The 17707-nt window shown below is 48.9% G+C and overlaps 1 protein-coding gene and 1 long non-coding RNA gene across 5 annotated transcripts; both read right to left on the minus strand.

Moving 5' to 3' along the window:
• Positions 1-1106: 1106 nt before the first annotated feature.
• LOC141276204 (uncharacterized) lies at positions 1107-5287 on the minus strand. The gene is made up of 2 exons (XR_012325413.1): positions 4821-5287; positions 1107-2662 (listed from the first exon to the last, which is right to left on the minus strand). It is a non-coding gene; the product is annotated as an uncharacterized lncRNA (long non-coding RNA).
• A 969-nt stretch (positions 5288-6256) lies between these two features.
• Positions 6257-11814, minus strand: CXXC1 (CXXC finger protein 1). 4 transcript variants are annotated; one of them, XM_033837762.2, is made up of 15 exons: positions 11542-11813; positions 10640-10782; positions 10438-10538; positions 9886-10121; positions 9619-9795; positions 9180-9206; positions 8858-9103; positions 8583-8690; positions 8266-8450; positions 7770-7977; positions 7577-7687; positions 7400-7449; positions 7202-7298; positions 6776-6928; positions 6257-6694 (listed from the first exon to the last, which is right to left on the minus strand). In XM_033837762.2, exons 1-15 carry the CDS (start codon positions 11542-11544, stop codon positions 6548-6550), a joined length of 1992 nt encoding a protein of 663 aa, XP_033693653.1. In that variant the 5' UTR covers positions 11545-11813; the 3' UTR covers positions 6257-6547. The 4 variants fall into 4 exon arrangements, with proteins under 4 accessions (XP_033693653.1, XP_033693654.1, XP_033693655.1 ...); XM_033837763.2 differs by having other exon boundaries at positions 10640-10758; positions 11542-11811; XM_033837764.2 differs by lacking the exon at positions 9180-9206 and having other exon boundaries at positions 11542-11814.
• Between the last annotated feature and the right edge of the window lie 5893 nt (positions 11815-17707).

Here is a 17707-nt window from a genome sequence, read left to right on the forward strand (position 1 = left end):
GGGGGCCATTTAACCAATTGTTGGACTTGCAACTTTGGGATCACTTGCATCCTCAGGTTTTGTCTTCATATACGGCATTGGAATTGACCCACCTTCCCAAAACTGGGCACATAAATATCTTAAGAGCTGACAGGCAGAAGGTTTATGCTTATTGGGATGTTATGTTATCCCATTGTCTATATAAAAGAGACAGATAAAACTCCTTTCTCTCTCCATTACAGAAGAGATCAATGTTATTAAGATACCTGGTAGCAAAGTCTTTTGAGAATCTTGATTCCTAGTGAAGGAGTATATGTAAAGAGAGATATGGTCAGAAATCTATCAGCCACCCGTTGGTCAAATAGCCGAAGAGACTACAAAAAGCATTGCAGCACAAGAGACATCCCTCAATTCCTTAACCTAAGTAGTATTGGATAATAGTTACCTTCGATATCCTTTTCTTTTTTCTAATCTTTTTTTTGTTTGTTTGGCCTCACCGCTTGCAGGATCTTAGTTCCCTGACTGGGGATCGAACCCGTGTCCCCTGCAGTGGAAGCATGAAGTCCTGACTACTGGACCACCAGGGAATTCCCTACCTTTGATTTTCTACTAGCTAAACAAGGAGTTGTGCTATTGCTCACACTACTTGTTGCACTTATATCAATACCTGTGCAGAAGTAGAGATGCTCCTAGATAAAATTTTTAAGAGGCAAAATGGTTATGACATTAAAAGAAAAAAAAGACCCTTTTAACGATCCGTTTAGTTGGCTCTCCTCAGGATTAGGTAATTTTTTTTGCTCTGTTTTACAGATGATTATTATTTTCACTGTATGTATTATTATCCTTTTCCTAGCTATCAAGCTACGCATGGCGTGTATCACTGCTTGCTTAAATCCTACTGCTAAAAGTACACGTACAGTGTTTGTGCAACAAGTCAATATGATTGATAACATGTATAGCCTATGAAATGTTTCCCTGTCACTATATACCTCTGTGTCAGCCACTCCTATTTAAATGACTGTTGACAACTCCAAGCCTCCGCCTAATATTCAACAATACCCACTTCAACTAGAGGTACTGAACAGAATAAGACCTATGTTGATGAAAAATTAATCAACAGTCAATCTAAAGGAGAAATAGAGAATTTTATTCGAGCCAACCTGAGGATTAGAACCACAGAAGTTGTTCAGAAAACTCTGAGGACTATTCCGCCTGTTAGAAGTTATATACATTTTTGAGACAAAGGGTCGTACATCAAAATGACACACTGACATCTTACATAAAGTTCACCAAAGATACATAGTCCAGATCTGCACATAGGAAGCAGCACCAGGTCACCATGACCCCTTACAAAATTAGGAAAGAATTAAGAATGTTATCGTCTAAGGAGTTACATTGCTGGCATCGAGAAGGAAAAAATTGATCTTTATGGTTGAGCAGACATTCCTGCCTTTGAGGAGTGTTGTAGTTTATCTTATGACAGGGCCGAAAGTAAGCTCATCACACGAGATGAATTGTGCCGAAGCACAGCAGTAGAGGGCTGCCGCTCGCTCAGGCAAAACAGCGCCGTCTGTCCTGTTGTGGTACCTTTTATTAAAGCATTATCTAGGTTTACACTTTACGACTTGTTTTTTTAACATTTCAGAAGTGCCAAAGCAGCAACCTATGTTTTTATTAATTATACAAGCAATAATTGGCTTTCTTGAGAACCTGCCATGCTTCGTCCTTGAGCGCAAAAGCAGCACAAAGTTCCCACCATTATTTTGATTATACTGAAGTAGCACAAGGACATTTCCTTGCGTTCCCACCACTCTGATTAGACTGAGGACATCTCATGGATCAGTGCCCAAAGCACTCAATGCTTCTTCGTAGGCCCCCGGTTTGCCGCGGGGGTGCTCAAAGCATTCAGGACTGTTCACAGCTCTGGCTTATTCACATGCCCCCGGTTTGCCGGGGGGGCTCAAAGCAATCAGGACTGTTTGTAGTTCTGGCTTATTCGTCAGCCCCCAGTTTGTTGCGGGGGGGGGGCTCATGGGTCATGTCTCCTTTCCATGTCCTCAGTTATTCCACTACATTTCCCCCTTTTTGTTTTGTAATTTTTGCAGCATCAAGGAGAACGCGGCAGCATTACTCTCGATGCTAAACTACATGGAATTATTTTGCAGCTTGTGCAGCATCAAGGAAAACACAGCAGCTTGTTGCGATGTTGTATGGCGGGTGACTTTCAATCGTCGTCGGACTATAATTAAACATATGATTATTATTATAATGAGCATTAGCAATCCTGTAGTAGAAGCTGTTATGGCTATAATACCCATGACAGCTGCAATCAACATTTCTATAAATCTTTTACTTTTTTTTAATGTATCAGTTAAATATTGTAAAACAGTCATAGGAAGAGATTTTTGCCATTTCCTTCCAAGATTGACAGGAAGCCAAAGACCTGTCCGAGCTCGTAAGATATACAAACTTTCAGTAGATATGTTAAAAGATATACTAGAGGGCTTCCCTGGTGGCACAGTGGTTGAGAGTCCGCCTGCCGATGCAGGGGACACGGGTTCGCACCCCGGTCCGGGAGGATCCCACATGCCGCGGAGCGGCTAAGCCCGTGAGCCATGGCCGCTGAGCCTGCGCATCCGGAGCTTGTTGCTCCGCAACGGGAGAAGCCACAACAGTGAGAGGCCTGCATACCGCAAAAAAAAAAAAAAAAAAGATGTACTAGAGTTAATGCAGGTATACAGAGAGCAATTTTTACATATTATAATACCTTGAGTCTCATTCCATACAGCTGGTCCCTTTAACAATATATAAGGTAATTTCACACAACTACGAGTATATCGAGTAACATTTTTATGAAAAGTCAAACTATGATTTCCAGATTTGTTAACCATATGTCCTACCCAGGCATTAATCTTTTTCAAAGCTGTCATAGCTTCCATAAATCCTTTTGGATAGGATATCCATTTAAATGAGGACCAGGAGGAGAAAACCCTCCTGCATGCCATACTATGGTATCATTAATAGTATTGCTATAAATAGTGTTATCCTTTCTATGCCAGTATAAATTTTTCAGACCGCTTTTTCCTTGGGTGGAGCCAAAAGGACTCCAATCAATGACGCTTCCCCAAGAAGTACTAACAAGAACCCGAGCCATATCTCCTCGGCATCGAGTCCAATGGACCCAATCCGATAATCGATCCACAAGAGGCACCTGGCATGGAGGCAAATAAGGTGCGGAAACATTCCTATTAAGAGTGGAATTAGAACTTTCAAAACTATAAGCACTCAAAAGATATAACCCATGATATCTCCTTTTATTTTTGACAACACTTAACTATGTCTGATAATTCATTTTAAGGCAATGATCTCCCTTTCCCATACAAATAGGAGGTCCATTAACACCCACCGTGTAATTTTCTATTACCCTTCCTTCTTCCGGCTTCAAAGGGCCTCTATCATCAAAAGGACCAGGCAACCATCCAGACTCATTTACATATACAAGAATTGGGGCATCCCACTAGGTAACCCCTATATTAAGAGGAGGGTTAGGAATATAAGTCCAATAAGTATGGTTAGTACAATTTACCTCATTGGCTGATATGTTTATTACTTTTGCAGACAACATTGCCAGCATGGCTACAAAAAGATTGGTGCTAGTGGGGTTTACCCTGTGAAATGACAAGATTTTTGGCAGTGTCTGCAAACTTTTTTATTTGCCCCCAGGTCAATGGAGGTGCCTTCTTCTTTCCACCAAGTAGTAGTCTTGGCAAGCGCCTTTTAATCCTGAGGAATTAATATGTTTTTGGAAGCATACCTAAACAAAAGACCTTGAACATAATTAGAATGCATCCCATATGCATTAATGGCTTCTTTTAGCATTTTTTAAATTTTTACATTATGAGGGTTATATTTAACGTTCATATATCCATTCGGAAATTGACCATTAGCAGGCATAGCTTGTCTAACAATAGGGAAAGCAAAAAATGATTCAGAATATTGCTTTTCTTCCGTATTCATCTCTTCTTCCAACAATAGTCTATTAGATTTAGGTTTTAGAGGAAAGTGAAACTGACGAGAGGCTCCAACAGGATAAGCTGCTAATTCTAAAGGGAGGAGCTGAAGGAATAGTAGGACATGGCTCCTGATATGACGGAGTGCTAGCATTATTTTTATTTTTTTCCAATTTAACCATCAAATTTTTTTAACTTTGAAAGTATATCAGAAATCTCATTCTGTTGAGAAAGTGGCATCTCATTTTGTTTGTTAGTCTGCTCCTAACCTTTATCATCGTCAGAAAAAGCCCCTTCATACTGGAATCTGAAAAATCCTCTCCTGTCTTAGACACAAGGGGAGGAGGAGGCGGAGGAAGGTCCTCTATAGGAGACTCACGAAACAGAGTACGAAAAGCAGCAGAATGATCGGGAGCAGAATTCGGACGCTGAGGGTGCACCCCATTTTCATTTTCCGTCTCAGATTGTAACGGTTACAGGGCAAGGGAAATTAATTTACAAAGAGACCAAACACGGACAGATATAGGGTCTCCATGCTGATGAGCTCTTCTTAAGGCTCGCATAACCTGTTTTCAAACTTTTAAATTTAACTGGTTATGACCAGTAGATTGAAACCAGTAACAATGTTTACGTACCAGCGCAAACAATTCATCAAAAGATTCTGGTTTCACTTTCACTCCTGAACTCCGTAATAACTGTTTTAGGAGTTTAATGTATTGAAATTCTACTGAATGGGAATTCCCCATTACAGTTACTCTACTGTTGCCGAAGGTTTTGCTTACTCTAGCGGACCAATTTCCCCTTCGGTCCCGCGATCACGCGATTACTTACCTTCAGGTCCCTGTTCGGGCGCCAAATGTTGTACTTTATCTTATGACAGGGCCGAAAGTAAGCTCATCACACGAGATGAATTGTGCCGAAGCACAGCAGTAGAGGGCTGCCGCTCGCTCAGGCAAAACAGCGCCGTCTGTCCTGTTGTGGTACCTTTTATTAAAGCATTATCTAGGTTTACACTTTAAAACTTGTTTTTTTTAACATTTCAGAAGTGCTAAAGCAGCAACCTATGTTTTTATTAATTATACAAGCAATAATTGGCTTTCTTGAGAACCTGCCATGCTTCGTCCTTGAGCGCAAAAGCAGCACAAAGTTCCCACCATTATTTTGATTATACTGAAGTAGCACAAGGACGTTTCCTTGCGTTCCCACCACTCTGATTAGACTGAGGACATCTCATGGATCAGTGCCCAAAGCACTCAATGCTTCTTTGCAGGCCCCCGGTTTGCCGGGGGGGGGGGGGGGGGGGGGGGGGGCTCAAAGCATTCAGGACTGTTCACAGCTCTGGCTTATTCACATGCCCCCGGTTTGCGGGGGGGGGGGGGGGGGGGGGGCGGGGCTCAAAGCAATCAGGACTGTTTGTAGTTCTGGCTTATTCGCCAGCCCCCAGTTTGTTGGGGGGGGGGGGCTCATGCGTCATGTCTCCTTTCCATGTCCTCAGTTATTCCACTACAGAGGACGTCTGGTTAATGTATAATGCAGATGCACACTGCCCATTGGGGAGGGCCCAGTACGGGTAGGGAGTATGTTACGCTTAAATTTTCTTATCCTGCCTTAAAACATCGGATCTCCTCCAGGGCTATTGTGTCCCGTTCTCTCTTCCCGCTGGAGTCACTAGAGCGCCTAGGGACATGTCATGCCTGGCAATGGCCAGAGCTTCTTCCACCAGGGGAGGGCTGGTGCTGCTCTGCAGGCAAACAGGAGGCCCGTGAGGGCGGGTCCAGGCTGGAAAGGTAGCGTTGTGCGGCTCACTGCACCTGACAACGAGAGGACAGGCTGGTGCGCCCGACAGAAACCCAGTGGGCTCCTGCTGTACACTCGTCCCGAGACAGGGGTTTCTGGGGAAAGAGGAGGGCCTTGTGTCCGTCATTTCATACAACTCTGGTCTGGAGACCATCAATAAGAGTAAATAAGAAAATTGCTGCTCACACAGGAATGATGAATCAGCCATACACAGACTGAGCACTGACTGTATACCCACTGTCACACAATGAGAGGACAGGCTGACAGTGTAGGTCCCTGGACTCTCCCTCAGCACCTCATATCCCCACAGACCAAGGCGGAGCCTGCAGAGCACAGAGTGGGCGCCGACTGGATATGTGCAGCCTACACCTGTACTGCAGCCTCTCCAGAGTACAGGTGTGCCACTCTACTCTAGGGGCGCAGGAAAGCAGTTGCAATGGAAAAAAATTTGGAGACCGTCCACAGTTAGCTTTCTTGGTTCATCAAAATTTTATTAACAAAACCAGAGTGGGGGAGGCAAAGGTGCGGAGAGTCCGCAAGCCCTCCCAGGCACAGAGAACAGAGAGACAGAAGAACAGACAAGGATGTGAGGAAGTTCTGAGGCCCTGTGGTAAGGGCAAACAGGCGGTCAAACGGTGCACGGGCACAGGCAGAAACTCAGGGACCGTGGGAGGAACATGAATGGCAGACCAGACAAATGGGGGCTCCGGGGCCGCTCCCGCCCGCGCTGCAGGGCGGGAGGGCATCTGGACCGCTGGGGCTCAGCGGTCGGCGCTGGAGCGCAGGTCGGTCGTGAGCGGGTCGTGCTGGATGGTTTGGTGCAGCATCAGGGCCAGTAAGCCCGCCCGGTTGGTCATGGCAGTGCGGACATTGCGCTCTTGCTCAAACAGCTCGTCCAGCTTGTACCACTGCCGGGGGAGCAGGGGGAGCCGTGACAAGGGGATCCCCGAGCCACCCCCCCTCCCCCCGCATCCGCCGCCGAGACCTACCACGCGCACGCGCTCCAGGTCCACCTCGGCACGCCGCAGCTTCTCCCAGCAGTAGTGGCGGTTGCACTGGCGCTTGGGCAGGCGGCAGAACTCACCCGTGAGCTCAAAGACGTCACGTACAAGGGGGCACCCGCATACCTCGTCAGCTGGCACCTGCGGGGAGACCGGGGTGGGCGTGAGTGCGGAGCGGCGAGGCCGGGAGGAGGACAGGAGTGGGGGCCGGGGGGTGGGAAGGAAAGGCGAGGTGGGGGGAGTAGGAGGGGATGCAACAGGGAAAGGAGAGGCACGGAGGGCGAGGAGGCAGGGCAAGTGGGGGCTGTGGAAGTGGGCCGGCAGGAAGAAGGGAAGCGGGAGAGGGAGGAAGGAAGTGTGGCCCGGGGGGGAAGGGAGGAGGACAGAATGGGGAAAGCTGAGGGAAAAGCTTACTTTGGGGTCCCGTGAGTGCTCGGGGCACAGCACCTGGAGCCGCTTGCAGTATGTCTTGCTCTGAGGATTGTAGACGTCGCAGAAGAGTCGTGTGGCCCTGGGGGTGTGGAGCAGAAAAGGTAGCAGAGAAGGTAGCAGAGGAAGCGGAGGGTGGCGCCCAGGCCCGGCCCCGCTAACCCCCGCAGTGCCCACACTCACCCCTCGATGCGGGTCGGGTACATGGACCCAAAGGACGTCTGGCTTTCGTACTGGAGGGGTGAGCACAAACGGAGGGACTGTGGATGTGCGCCGCGTGCCCTCGCGAGACGGCACCCCCGCCCCCAGGGACCCAGGGATGTCCCCACACCGTCCACCCCCTCAGGCCGACACCCTGACCTTGGCGTAACAGCGCTCCATGTGGCGCAAGGCAACACGTGGGTTGATGGGGTGCCCGCAGGAGACACAGAAGATCTGCAGGTCCGTGTCATCGCTGTCACCCTCATTGCTCTGCACGGGGTAGAGGAGACGATGAGGCCAGGCGGGAGCAGGTACTGGGCCCTGCGCCGCTGCTGCACCCATGCCCGCTCACCTCCTCGTCCTCGCGCACAGCCTGCTGTTTGGCCCGCAGGATAATGGCCTCGAGCTCGTGGAATCGGCGCTCCATTTCCTGAAGGCGGGTGCGGGCGCTCTGCTGCTCCCGGCGGATGCGTTCGAGCAGCTTCTTGCCGTGCTCCTCAGCAATGCAGGGGCTCTGCTGCCACTGCTGGATGCGCTGGGGGAGGATCTCGTAGATGCGGCTGCAGGGAGGCAGTGAATTGGGTGAGCAGAGAAGGAGGCAAGGCAGTAAGGTGAGCAATGTGATCCAAGGGCACAGAGCAGATGGGTGACTCAGTGGTGAAAGGTAAGGAACCAGGTGACTGAAGGGCAGATGGCTGGGCGGACAGACAGACGGATGCGGGAGCAGGTGGATGGCCCGGTGGGTGCTGGGTGACTGAATGGTGACTGACCGGCAGACACACAGGGGGCTCTGGCCATGCCCCACCCTATACTCCCTGACTCCCCTGAACCCTCCAGCAATGACTCACTTGGCTGCCAACTTCATGCCGCAGTCATCTGAGCAATACTTGGAGCCGGGCTGGGCAGCGCGCACACAGCCAGGGCCCAGGCACTGCGGCAGCAACGCAGGGTCCTTGGCGTCAGTGCGCTCCGGGTGTTTCCATTTGTCCTTGTGCTTCTGCTTCTGCCGATGCCGCTTGTATCTTTCTTCCTTCTGTGGGACAAGATGGGCCAGGGCAGGGCGCAGCTGAAGTCAGCCCCGCACCCCTGTTTCCCCCTGCACCCCAGCCCTTCAGCCCCTGACCTTCGCACTCCCTCCCCACACCCACTGCACCCTCTCGGTCACCTTCTTCTCAGACTTCTTCTCCCGACGCTTCACATGCTTCACTTTCACCGCCCTCTTCCGCAGCGCAGGGTCCAGGAACGGGGACTCCTCCGTGTCACTCATCCAGGGCTGCAAGTGAGGCACACGCTGATTCGCCTACTCCACTCGTGACTTCCCTAGCACCTGCTCGGTCCCCACGTCAGTATTCCATACCCTCTGCCTCCTCTCTCCTCATCATGGACACTCTCTGCTTCTGCAACCACTACCCTTCCACATGGGACGCTCTGTCTGCTCACCAGGCCATGGTCATCAAAGGCTCCTGCACAGAAGTCCTGGTACAGGTCAGGGTCCAGTGGGAGGTCCTCGTCCGAGAGTGGCTCGGGTGTAGCCGTAGCCTCAGGCAGCTCCTTGACTGCTGCTGCTGCCACTGCCCCCTCGTCCTCGCGGATACGCCCCAGCTTCTGCGACGGCTGTGGCTGCTGCTGGGTGGGCAGTGGCCGGCGAGGCCTTGGCAGGGACTCTGAGGGCATCACCGGCGAGAGCTGCAGGGCAGAATCTCAGGACTGGCCCTGACCGCCCTGCCCGCAGGCCCCGCCCGCCCTGGGGGGCTGGACTCACCGAGGAAGGGAAGTACTTGTACGATTCCTGTGCCGGCAGGAGGAAGGCCCAGGTCAGCCCCAGGTGGATGGAGGGGACCCTGCCCTAGCCCTTCCCACAAGTGCCCGACTCCACCAACGAGCCCCGCCTCGCCTCCCTAGACACACCAGCACACCCCGCCCCCCATCGCCAGGACATGCTCGGCCCTGCTCCAGCTGCGCTGACACGTCTGACCACCTAGGAACGCCTGGCCCTACCCCGTGCATCTGGGGTTGCGGACTCCCCTGCTAGCCCAGCACATCTGGTCACGACTCACTCGTCTGAACCAGCCAGGTCCCTCCCCACCTGTCCGTATGCGATTAGGCCCCACCTCACCCGGCCCACCCATCCTAGCCTCAATCAGCTCTTCCCAGACATCCTGGCCCCCCACCTGACCCTGCCCAGCTCTGCCCATGCTCACCCGGGCCCGAAGCTGGCACTGACGCAGCCGGCACTTCTGCCGGATCTTGTTGGGGCCCCCAAACTTCTTCATGTCTCGGCAGAAGTCACAGTGGCCACAGTCTTCGGTGCGCCGGCAGGCCTCACACTCACCACACATACGGGCTGACCGTTTGATCTGCTGCTGCTGCTGGTGATGCTAGCAAGAGGCGCCCGCAACACAGCTCAGGAACCGAGCAGGGCCTGAGATGGGATCACCTCCCCTAACCCAGCCATCGCGGCCACTCACCTGGCTGGGTGTGGCCACCAGGGGCTGTGGAGAGGATTTGTGGGGCGAAGCAGAGCCCCGAGCAAGCATGGCCCCAACCCCTGTCCCTGACCCCGCCCGGCGCTGCAGGTCCAGATCCGGGGCAGGTCTCTTGCGCCCTCCACCCTCATCCCGGGGCTCACTGCCGTCTCGCTCAGTGCTGTCCCTCTCCCGTGACTTCTTGTGCCGATAGCGGATCTCCAGCTTGGGGTCCTTCTCTGCGGGGCAGAGGGTGGAGCCAGCGTGGGTTGGCACCGGGGGATGTGGATGGCACGAGAACTCTTTCTTCCTCTTCTCTCCTCTTCGGTCCCACCCGCCTGCTCTGTCTCCCTACTCCAGAGCAGAGCTGTCCCTGCCGGTGGAGCTTTCTATCACAGCTCACGATGGAGCCTCCATTCCGGCTTAGCACTGACCAACAATCACTCTGCCCACAGATGCAGATCACTACTCCCCGTGAACCACCCTCCCATTAAGGCTTCTCCTTCTCCTCCCTGGCAGCCCCAGCTGCCTGCCCTGTCCACTCCGGTCCCTCACCTCGGCACTCCCGGCAGTACCACTCCCGGATGGCCTTGGCCATCTTCTCAGTGATCCGGATGCAGTCCCCATGAAACCACTCGTTGCAGTTGTCACAGCCGCTGCGGAGGATGGGGCGAGTGAGGGAGATGCGAGGGGCCAGACCCATCGGCCTCTCCCCACCCGGCCAGGTGTCCATCCCGCCCACCGCTCCGCGGCTCACATCATGAAGCAGTTGATGTCTGGTTTGCGGCAGATGCAGTAGATGGGCGCGTTTTCCCCGTTCTCTGACTTGCTGTCCTCCCCGGCATCTGGAGGCTCTGGGTCTGAAGCGTCCGCCTCCTGTGGGAGCCCCCAACATGGCTCCTTAGAGAACCCCCATCATGATGCCTCATCCCTCCAGTACAGCTCCATCACGGCTCACCACAGACCTCAACAGTCTGCCAATAGACTTCCCACCATGGCTCCTCATAAATCTCCCCACCATAGTCCCCACAGACCACCCCCCCTCACTCACCGCTGACACCCCCTTAGCCTGCTTATAAACCCCTATCACTCTGCCTCTGAACTTCCAATCGCTTACCCCACTGACACCCCATCATTCTATTCACCCACTGAGCCAGCTGCTGCCCGTTACAGACACCGCATCGCTCACCACATTTTGTCCTCGTCATGGCATCTCACAGACCCCCATCACCGGGTCTCAAGACAGCACGGTTCCCCTCAGTTCCTCCGTTACTAACCTCACAGACAACCCCGCCCCCCTAGATCCCCCGATACAGACTCATCACGGCTCACTCCAGACTGCCCAATACAACACTTCGCAAACCCCTCATCACTCCGCACAAAGAACCCCCCATTCGGACCCCCAAGAAACTACCACTAAACTTCCATTACGGACTCGCATAATGGCTCATCACATAACTCTCAGACGGTTCACACACGAGTAAAAAAACCTGACCAGCAGACCCCCATCATTCTAAGGCTCGACAGTCCCCCGCCCCATTCTGCCCACTGACTCCCGTTATGGTTCGCCACAAACCCCCATGCGTCTGCCGATGGACACCACCATTTCCAGCCCCACTGACCTCTACCGCCGACTCCCTCCTGGGACCTCGTACTCACCATCTCTTCGCTCCCAGCGCACCCCTTCTCGAACCCCGCCAGCGACCCGCGAGCCTACACAGTCCCTCAGCGTCGTCCCCGGCCGTTGCAAAAGCGCCCACCAGCACTTCCGGTTTTCGTCGCGCCTCCCAGGCACTACTGCGCAGGCCCAGTGCGTCGGCTCCGCGACAAACAAGTCGGTCGCCCGCCTAGAGCTCCGACAGTCTCTCAGGCGCCGCCATCTTGACTACTGAGACCGTACGGCGGCGAGTCCATACATTCTCAGGAAACATGGCCACGCCTGTATTTCTGGACGCCTCCATCTTGGAGTCTGATTCCGTAAGATGGCGTAGTCCGTACGTTCACTGGCAACACATGGCAGCGTGCTAATCGGCTTCCGAGAGGGCGCCGCCATCTTGGCGGTCGATTCCGGCGCCAGCAGCTGGTACTGCCTAGATGTTCACAGGGAAAGGGGCCCGCTTTAGGAACACTACCTGGATTAAGTCGCTCTCATATCACCGTAAAATCATTTTTCCCTTCTGCAGGTACTAATCGGCGCCGGCATACTGTGTGCCTTACGCTGGGAAGGAAAGCAGTCCCTTTGTCATATGCCTCCCACATTACCTCTGATTGAAGAAATCTTTGTATATTGGGGGCTGGGGAAGCCAGTCAGGCTTATACCTGATGTGGCCTGAACTTTATGTAAACTGGAACAGCCTGACTTACGGTCTGTCAAATATATGTTGTACATTTGTTTTAACCATTACAGTAAAGCATGCCCACTCTGACAATAGGGGGAAATGCTTCCCTTCCTATGACACCGATGCTAGTATTCCTTGGAAGACAAAGTTCCCGTCCCAGATGCCAAGGTCATGCTCACTCACTGTGTATCTGATAATTTGTAACTATACATCTCCGTTGAAACCTTGAAGGAATGTACCTCTGTCATGTCTGATATATGTTCTTTGTTCTGACACGGTATAAAACTGCTGAAATGGGCTTCCCTGGTGGCGCAGTGGTTGAGAGTACGCCTGCCGATGCAGGGGACACGGGTTCGTGTCCCGGTCCGGGAGGATCCCACATGCCGCGGAGCGGCTGGGCCCATGAGCCAAGGCCGCTGGGCCTGCACGTCCGGAGCCTGTGCTCCGCAACGGGAGAGGCCCGCGTACCGCAAAAAAAAAAAAAAAAAAAAAAAACTGCTGAAAACCATGCTTCTCTGGAGTGTTTTCTTCCTCGGTGGAGGCTGCACTCCTGGGCCAGTCCTCATCTTGGAGCAAATAAAACTCTCTTATATTCTTTAATATAGATTGTTTATTGATATCTGTGTTGCTACCTCCCACCACTCTTTCCAGCTGTCACACTCCTTAGCCAGGCCTCGCAAGATGATTCAGCCTCTGGGCCTCTACAGCAGCATTCATCCATCAGAATTAGTCCAGAGCAACAATCGATGGCCATAAATGATGGTGACCTGACCATCTCTGGTGAGAATGGTTGGACCAAAGTAGACTTTGAAATCAGGGACCACCAGCTTCACCAAGTCTTCCTCTGACCACACAATGGGTCTGTCACTTGGGGTGCTTAGCCAATGAACACACCAAGAACTTTCAATTAAAGCAGAAGCATTTATTACTTGTTTATTACTAGCAACAAGTAAGGAGACAGGGAGATAGCTCTCAAAGCACTGTGTAAAAAAAAAAAAAAAAAAAGGGACTTGCCTGCTGGTAAGACTCTGCGCTTCAAATGCAGGGCCCATGGGTTCTATCCCTGGTTGGGGAAATAGGATCCCACATGCCACACGGTGTGGCAAAAAAAAAAAAAAAAAAATCACTGTGTCGCTGGGGAGTTTTAAGCCTGGGGAAGGCATGATCATGATAATGAGGCAAAGGTTACTCTAGGTTGCCCAAAACTGCAAGTAAGTAGGTGCTTGGTTACTTTTTCTCACTGTGGTATCTTGTTGACTGGAATGCACTGTAACCTTTTTGGAACATCTGGTGTCTGCAGCTTTCTGCAAATTAATGGCTAGTTTCTGCAAAACAAAGCACACTTTGGTTTAACCCCATCTCATCCCTACTGTTGCCTAGCTGACACCCACCACTACCGGAGCATAGATTTCCTCAATTCCTGGTGATGTCCCCGTTGGTTCTCTTATTTCATATGTATTTAGTATTCTCTCCTATAAAGTTAATTTTTAAATTTTTTTTAAAAATTATGTTATGTATAAGCAAAAATCTGTACAGATCAGAGAGCTAGACATCTCTTCAGGGTAATGTTCTAACCTGGGCAACCATGAAAATCAAGTGGGGTACAAAACGTCAGTACACCTGCCCCCCTCCACACACACACTGGATACGGAAGTTGTGGTCATTATAAATGTCCACATGTCCACGTTCAAAGTCAAAATGACTTTCTTTCAGGTTGAGGAGAAGGGTCTGGGGAAAATGAAAATTTTTACCCTTGGCTGAGAGTTTTTCTGGCTTTCTTGGCTCTGGACATAGTAGCAACTTTTTTGCTATTCGTGGTTTAGACTTGATTTTATTTTCACCTTTCCTAAACATTTTTACTCATGGTCTCTTCCACACTGTCACAGACACCAAGACACAGAGGCTACAACATGGGTTCTGTGACCTCCTCCCCAAAGGGGTTTTTAACCCACTAAACAGAGACCTTCAGATACAGCATGAGACTTGCCTCATTTTTATTTATTAATGTAGAATTAATCTTAATTGGATTGTAACTTATTTTAATTAATATAATTTAATTTTTAGTTTAGTTTTTCATTTAATGTATTAAATTAACTTTAGTATAGTTGAATATGTGTTGGTAAGGTACTTAGATAAATTTATTTTATTACCATCAATTAATGAATTTTATATAATTCACTTTTAATTTTATTACAGTTTGATGTAGGAAAATAAGTTTAAGGCAATATAGTTCAAGTTTAACTGAAATTTAGTTACTCAAATTAAATTTAATTTAACATAATTGAATTTGCATTTATTAAATTTAATTTGGTTTAAAACAATTTAATATTAATTTAATGTATTAAATTCAATGTCTTGTGTATTTTTAATTTCAATTTAATTTTGGTTTAATTTAGTATATTACATTTTATTTCATATGGTTTAATTTAGTTCATTTAATTTTACATATTTAAATTTTAATTCAAATTCACCTTAATTCATTAAACTAAAATTTTATTATGTAATTAATTACACTGAGTTAACTAAATTTATAGTCAATTACTATATTTTTGAAATATAATTTATTAAATTAAATATGATTTATTTAATTAAGAAAAAACAGTGACAAAACATAAATTACCCAAATCATGAACGCAAAAGAGCCATCACTACAGATCCTACAGATATTGACTAGAGAATATTATTCACACATTTATACTGACTTAATGTAATATATTTGACTGCTTAGATGAAATGGACAAATTCCTTGTCTTTAGTAAGACAATTTACCAAAATAACACATGAGGAAATAGAAACTTTGAGTAGCCATATAGATACAAAATTATTTGAGTTTCTGATTAAAAACCATCCCACAAAGAAAACTCCAAGTCCAGATTACTTCACTAGTAAATTCTGTCAAATATTTAAGGAGGAAAAATATAGCAATCCTAAATAAAGTCGTTCAGAAAATAGAGTAGGAAGGAATACTCCCCAATTCCTTTTAGGAGTCATTTCCCTAATACCAAACTAGACAAAGACATTACAAGAAAAGAAAATGATAGACCAATATACCCCATGAATATAGATGCTGCAGAATTTGAGGAACAGCCTCCAAGAGACCATCTTTACTTCTCACATCATGGCAGAGTTTAAGGGCCTCCAAGACCATGCTTACTTCTGACACCAATTGCAAGTCTGGGGGTCCCCAACTAATTTGCTAGAAGGACTTACAGAACTCACTGAAAGTTGTTATATCCACTGTTACCACAGGAAGAAGATACAGATTAAAATCAGTCATAGGACAGAGTGCGGGAGGGCTCCAAATGCAGAGCTTCCAGTTATCCTCTCCATGAGGAATCATGGACAGGGTTAGCTGCTTCCAGGGACGATGTATGACAATATGCATGGAGAACTGTCTACCAGGGAAGCTCACCTGAGCCTTGGTGTCCAGAATCTTTATTGGGGTTCCATTACATAGGCACTGTTGACTGCCCGTGTGCCTGATCTCAGTTTTTAGCCCCTCAGGAGGTCAAGCTGATACCATGTGACCCGAAGTCCTCACCCTAAATCACACTGTTAGACTTATGGCCAGCCACAACCCTAAATCACATTGACTGTCGAGTGACTAAAGGTCCACAGGCAAACAAAGAGACTCCTGTGAGGAACAGCATTGACAGGCTTCGTTAGATATTACCACCTTAAGCCAAGGAGGGCAAAGGGCAGACCTCTCTCTGGCCAAGGTTAAATTCTTTACTACATAGGTGAAAAAGTCATTAACAAAATATAAGAAAATTGAATCCAGCAATTTATAAAAATGATAACACACCATGAGCAACTGTATTTATGCCATGAATGATCCCAGGAATGCAAGATTGGTTTAAGATTTGAAGTCTCTTGGAGGGATAGTTATACCACGGCACCCTGTTTACCTTCTACATCTCCATACAGGCCACGTAAGCAAAGCTTAACTGCAGTGTAAATGAGTCTTGGTAGAATGCCCTGCATTCCCCCAAACCAAGGGAGACAAGCAGCCTTAACAGAAATTGCCAAAAGACCATTTTTCATCCACCTTCTCAGTTGCAGTCGACTTCAAGACTTCATTTCACCTCCTCTTTGGATATGGCTGCAGGTTATAGAAGCCCTTGGCTTAAGTTTAGAGCTGACTCTTCAGTGAAAGAATGACCACCGTTCTAATTACCCATTCTATGGCTCCTCTGTTTTAATGTTTTCCATGGGACTAGGGATGCAGGAAATTGATATCATGATGCTTGTGCTTTTGCTAACTGCAATGAACTGTCTGAATGTATTTGGGCTTGTTGTGTCCTAACCAACTGAGTCTATGGAAGCATGGTAAGCAACTGAACAGCTATAGTAGTGATTCATGGAACCTCATTAACCACCACACTAGTGCTTAAGGAACGCTTGTCCACTTGACAGTTTGGGGCAGTGAACACTAAGACTCCCTGGGATCCAGTAACAAATGCTCTTGCCTAAGTGGTGGGTGATGGGGGATTAAGTGTCCCCCATTGTCCAACCTGTTAATGAATGTTTACAGACTGGGCAGCAAGAAGTAGGATTGAAAGAAGTCACCTGACTGGTGCTTTGGTGGTTGTTCACTCACCTCCAGTGCAAGAGAAGAAAGCAATGTCATCAGGATAATGGGAGAGCAGACCCTGCTGCCTAGGTCAAAAGGCAGTGTAGGCTATGGGTAGTGAATTAGGGGATTGAAAAACTGAAAATAAATAATGTCTGCAATGAGGATATAGAGCTTCGGGTAGACTAAAAATGTTATGAGTTTGTATGCTTAGCGTGAGCGGGCAGCTGCAAGAAGCTTCAAGTATACGCACAGCCTTGCTTACTGGTGCTGAGCTACTCTCTCCCTCCCTGATCTCTGCTTTACTCCGACCTTAGTTGCTTTAAAAGGAAAAATGTCAAGTAAACTGGGGAATTCCGGGTAGAGGAAGGACTCAAATTTTTACTGAGTTGGATTTGTTGGATACAGGTGCCCAAGTCATCATGCTACCATGGTGGATGGGGGTGGGTGGTGGTTGAGGCACAGGGGTAGCTGATTGTACCAAGGCCTGCAGGACTAAGCTGTGGCATGTGAGGAGGAAGAAAGAGCAAGCCTCGGAACCCAGGTGCTCTCCAGACACTGGGAGATACGCAGGGGTGGAGGACGCATCCAGTGGGCGAGGAGCCAAAGCATAAAAAGGCTCCCCAGTTGCTCCAGCCAAGCTCTACAGCCTAGCCTCCACCACCCTCCAGCAATCCTCAGGCTCTCAGCCAGAATGTAACATGATCTCCTGATAGAATTTGGGCGAAACTTACAGTGAAAAGGGGAAAAAAAATTAAAGTTACCATATAGGTGAGGGCCCTGGGACAATTAATCTACTGTTGCTATAGCTTCCTCTGCCAAATACATAATAAAATTGATGTGTTATATGCTTTAACTATAAATGCTCATAAACTTCCAGGAAACATTCCCCCCTTTGGGGTAGAGCTAAAGG

The sequence above is a fragment of the Tursiops truncatus genome, chromosome 13 (genome assembly GCF_011762595.2).
Source record: "Tursiops truncatus isolate mTurTru1 chromosome 13, mTurTru1.mat.Y, whole genome shotgun sequence".
Lineage (NCBI taxonomy): Eukaryota > Metazoa > Chordata > Mammalia > Artiodactyla > Delphinidae > Tursiops > Tursiops truncatus.

What these genes read in the sequence shown, in the direction of transcription:
- CXXC1 (XM_033837762.2), bottom strand. An exon ending in TGGTGGCCACACCCAGCCAG is followed by an intron (nt 9,796 to 9,885) that starts GTGAGTGGCCGC and finishes GCCTCTTGCTAG; the next exon opens with CATCACCAGCAGCAGCAGCA. An exon ending in TACCCGACCCGCATCGAGGG is followed by an intron (nt 7,299 to 7,399) that starts GTGAGTGTGGGC and finishes CCACACCCCCAG; the next exon opens with GGCCACACGACTCTTCTGCG.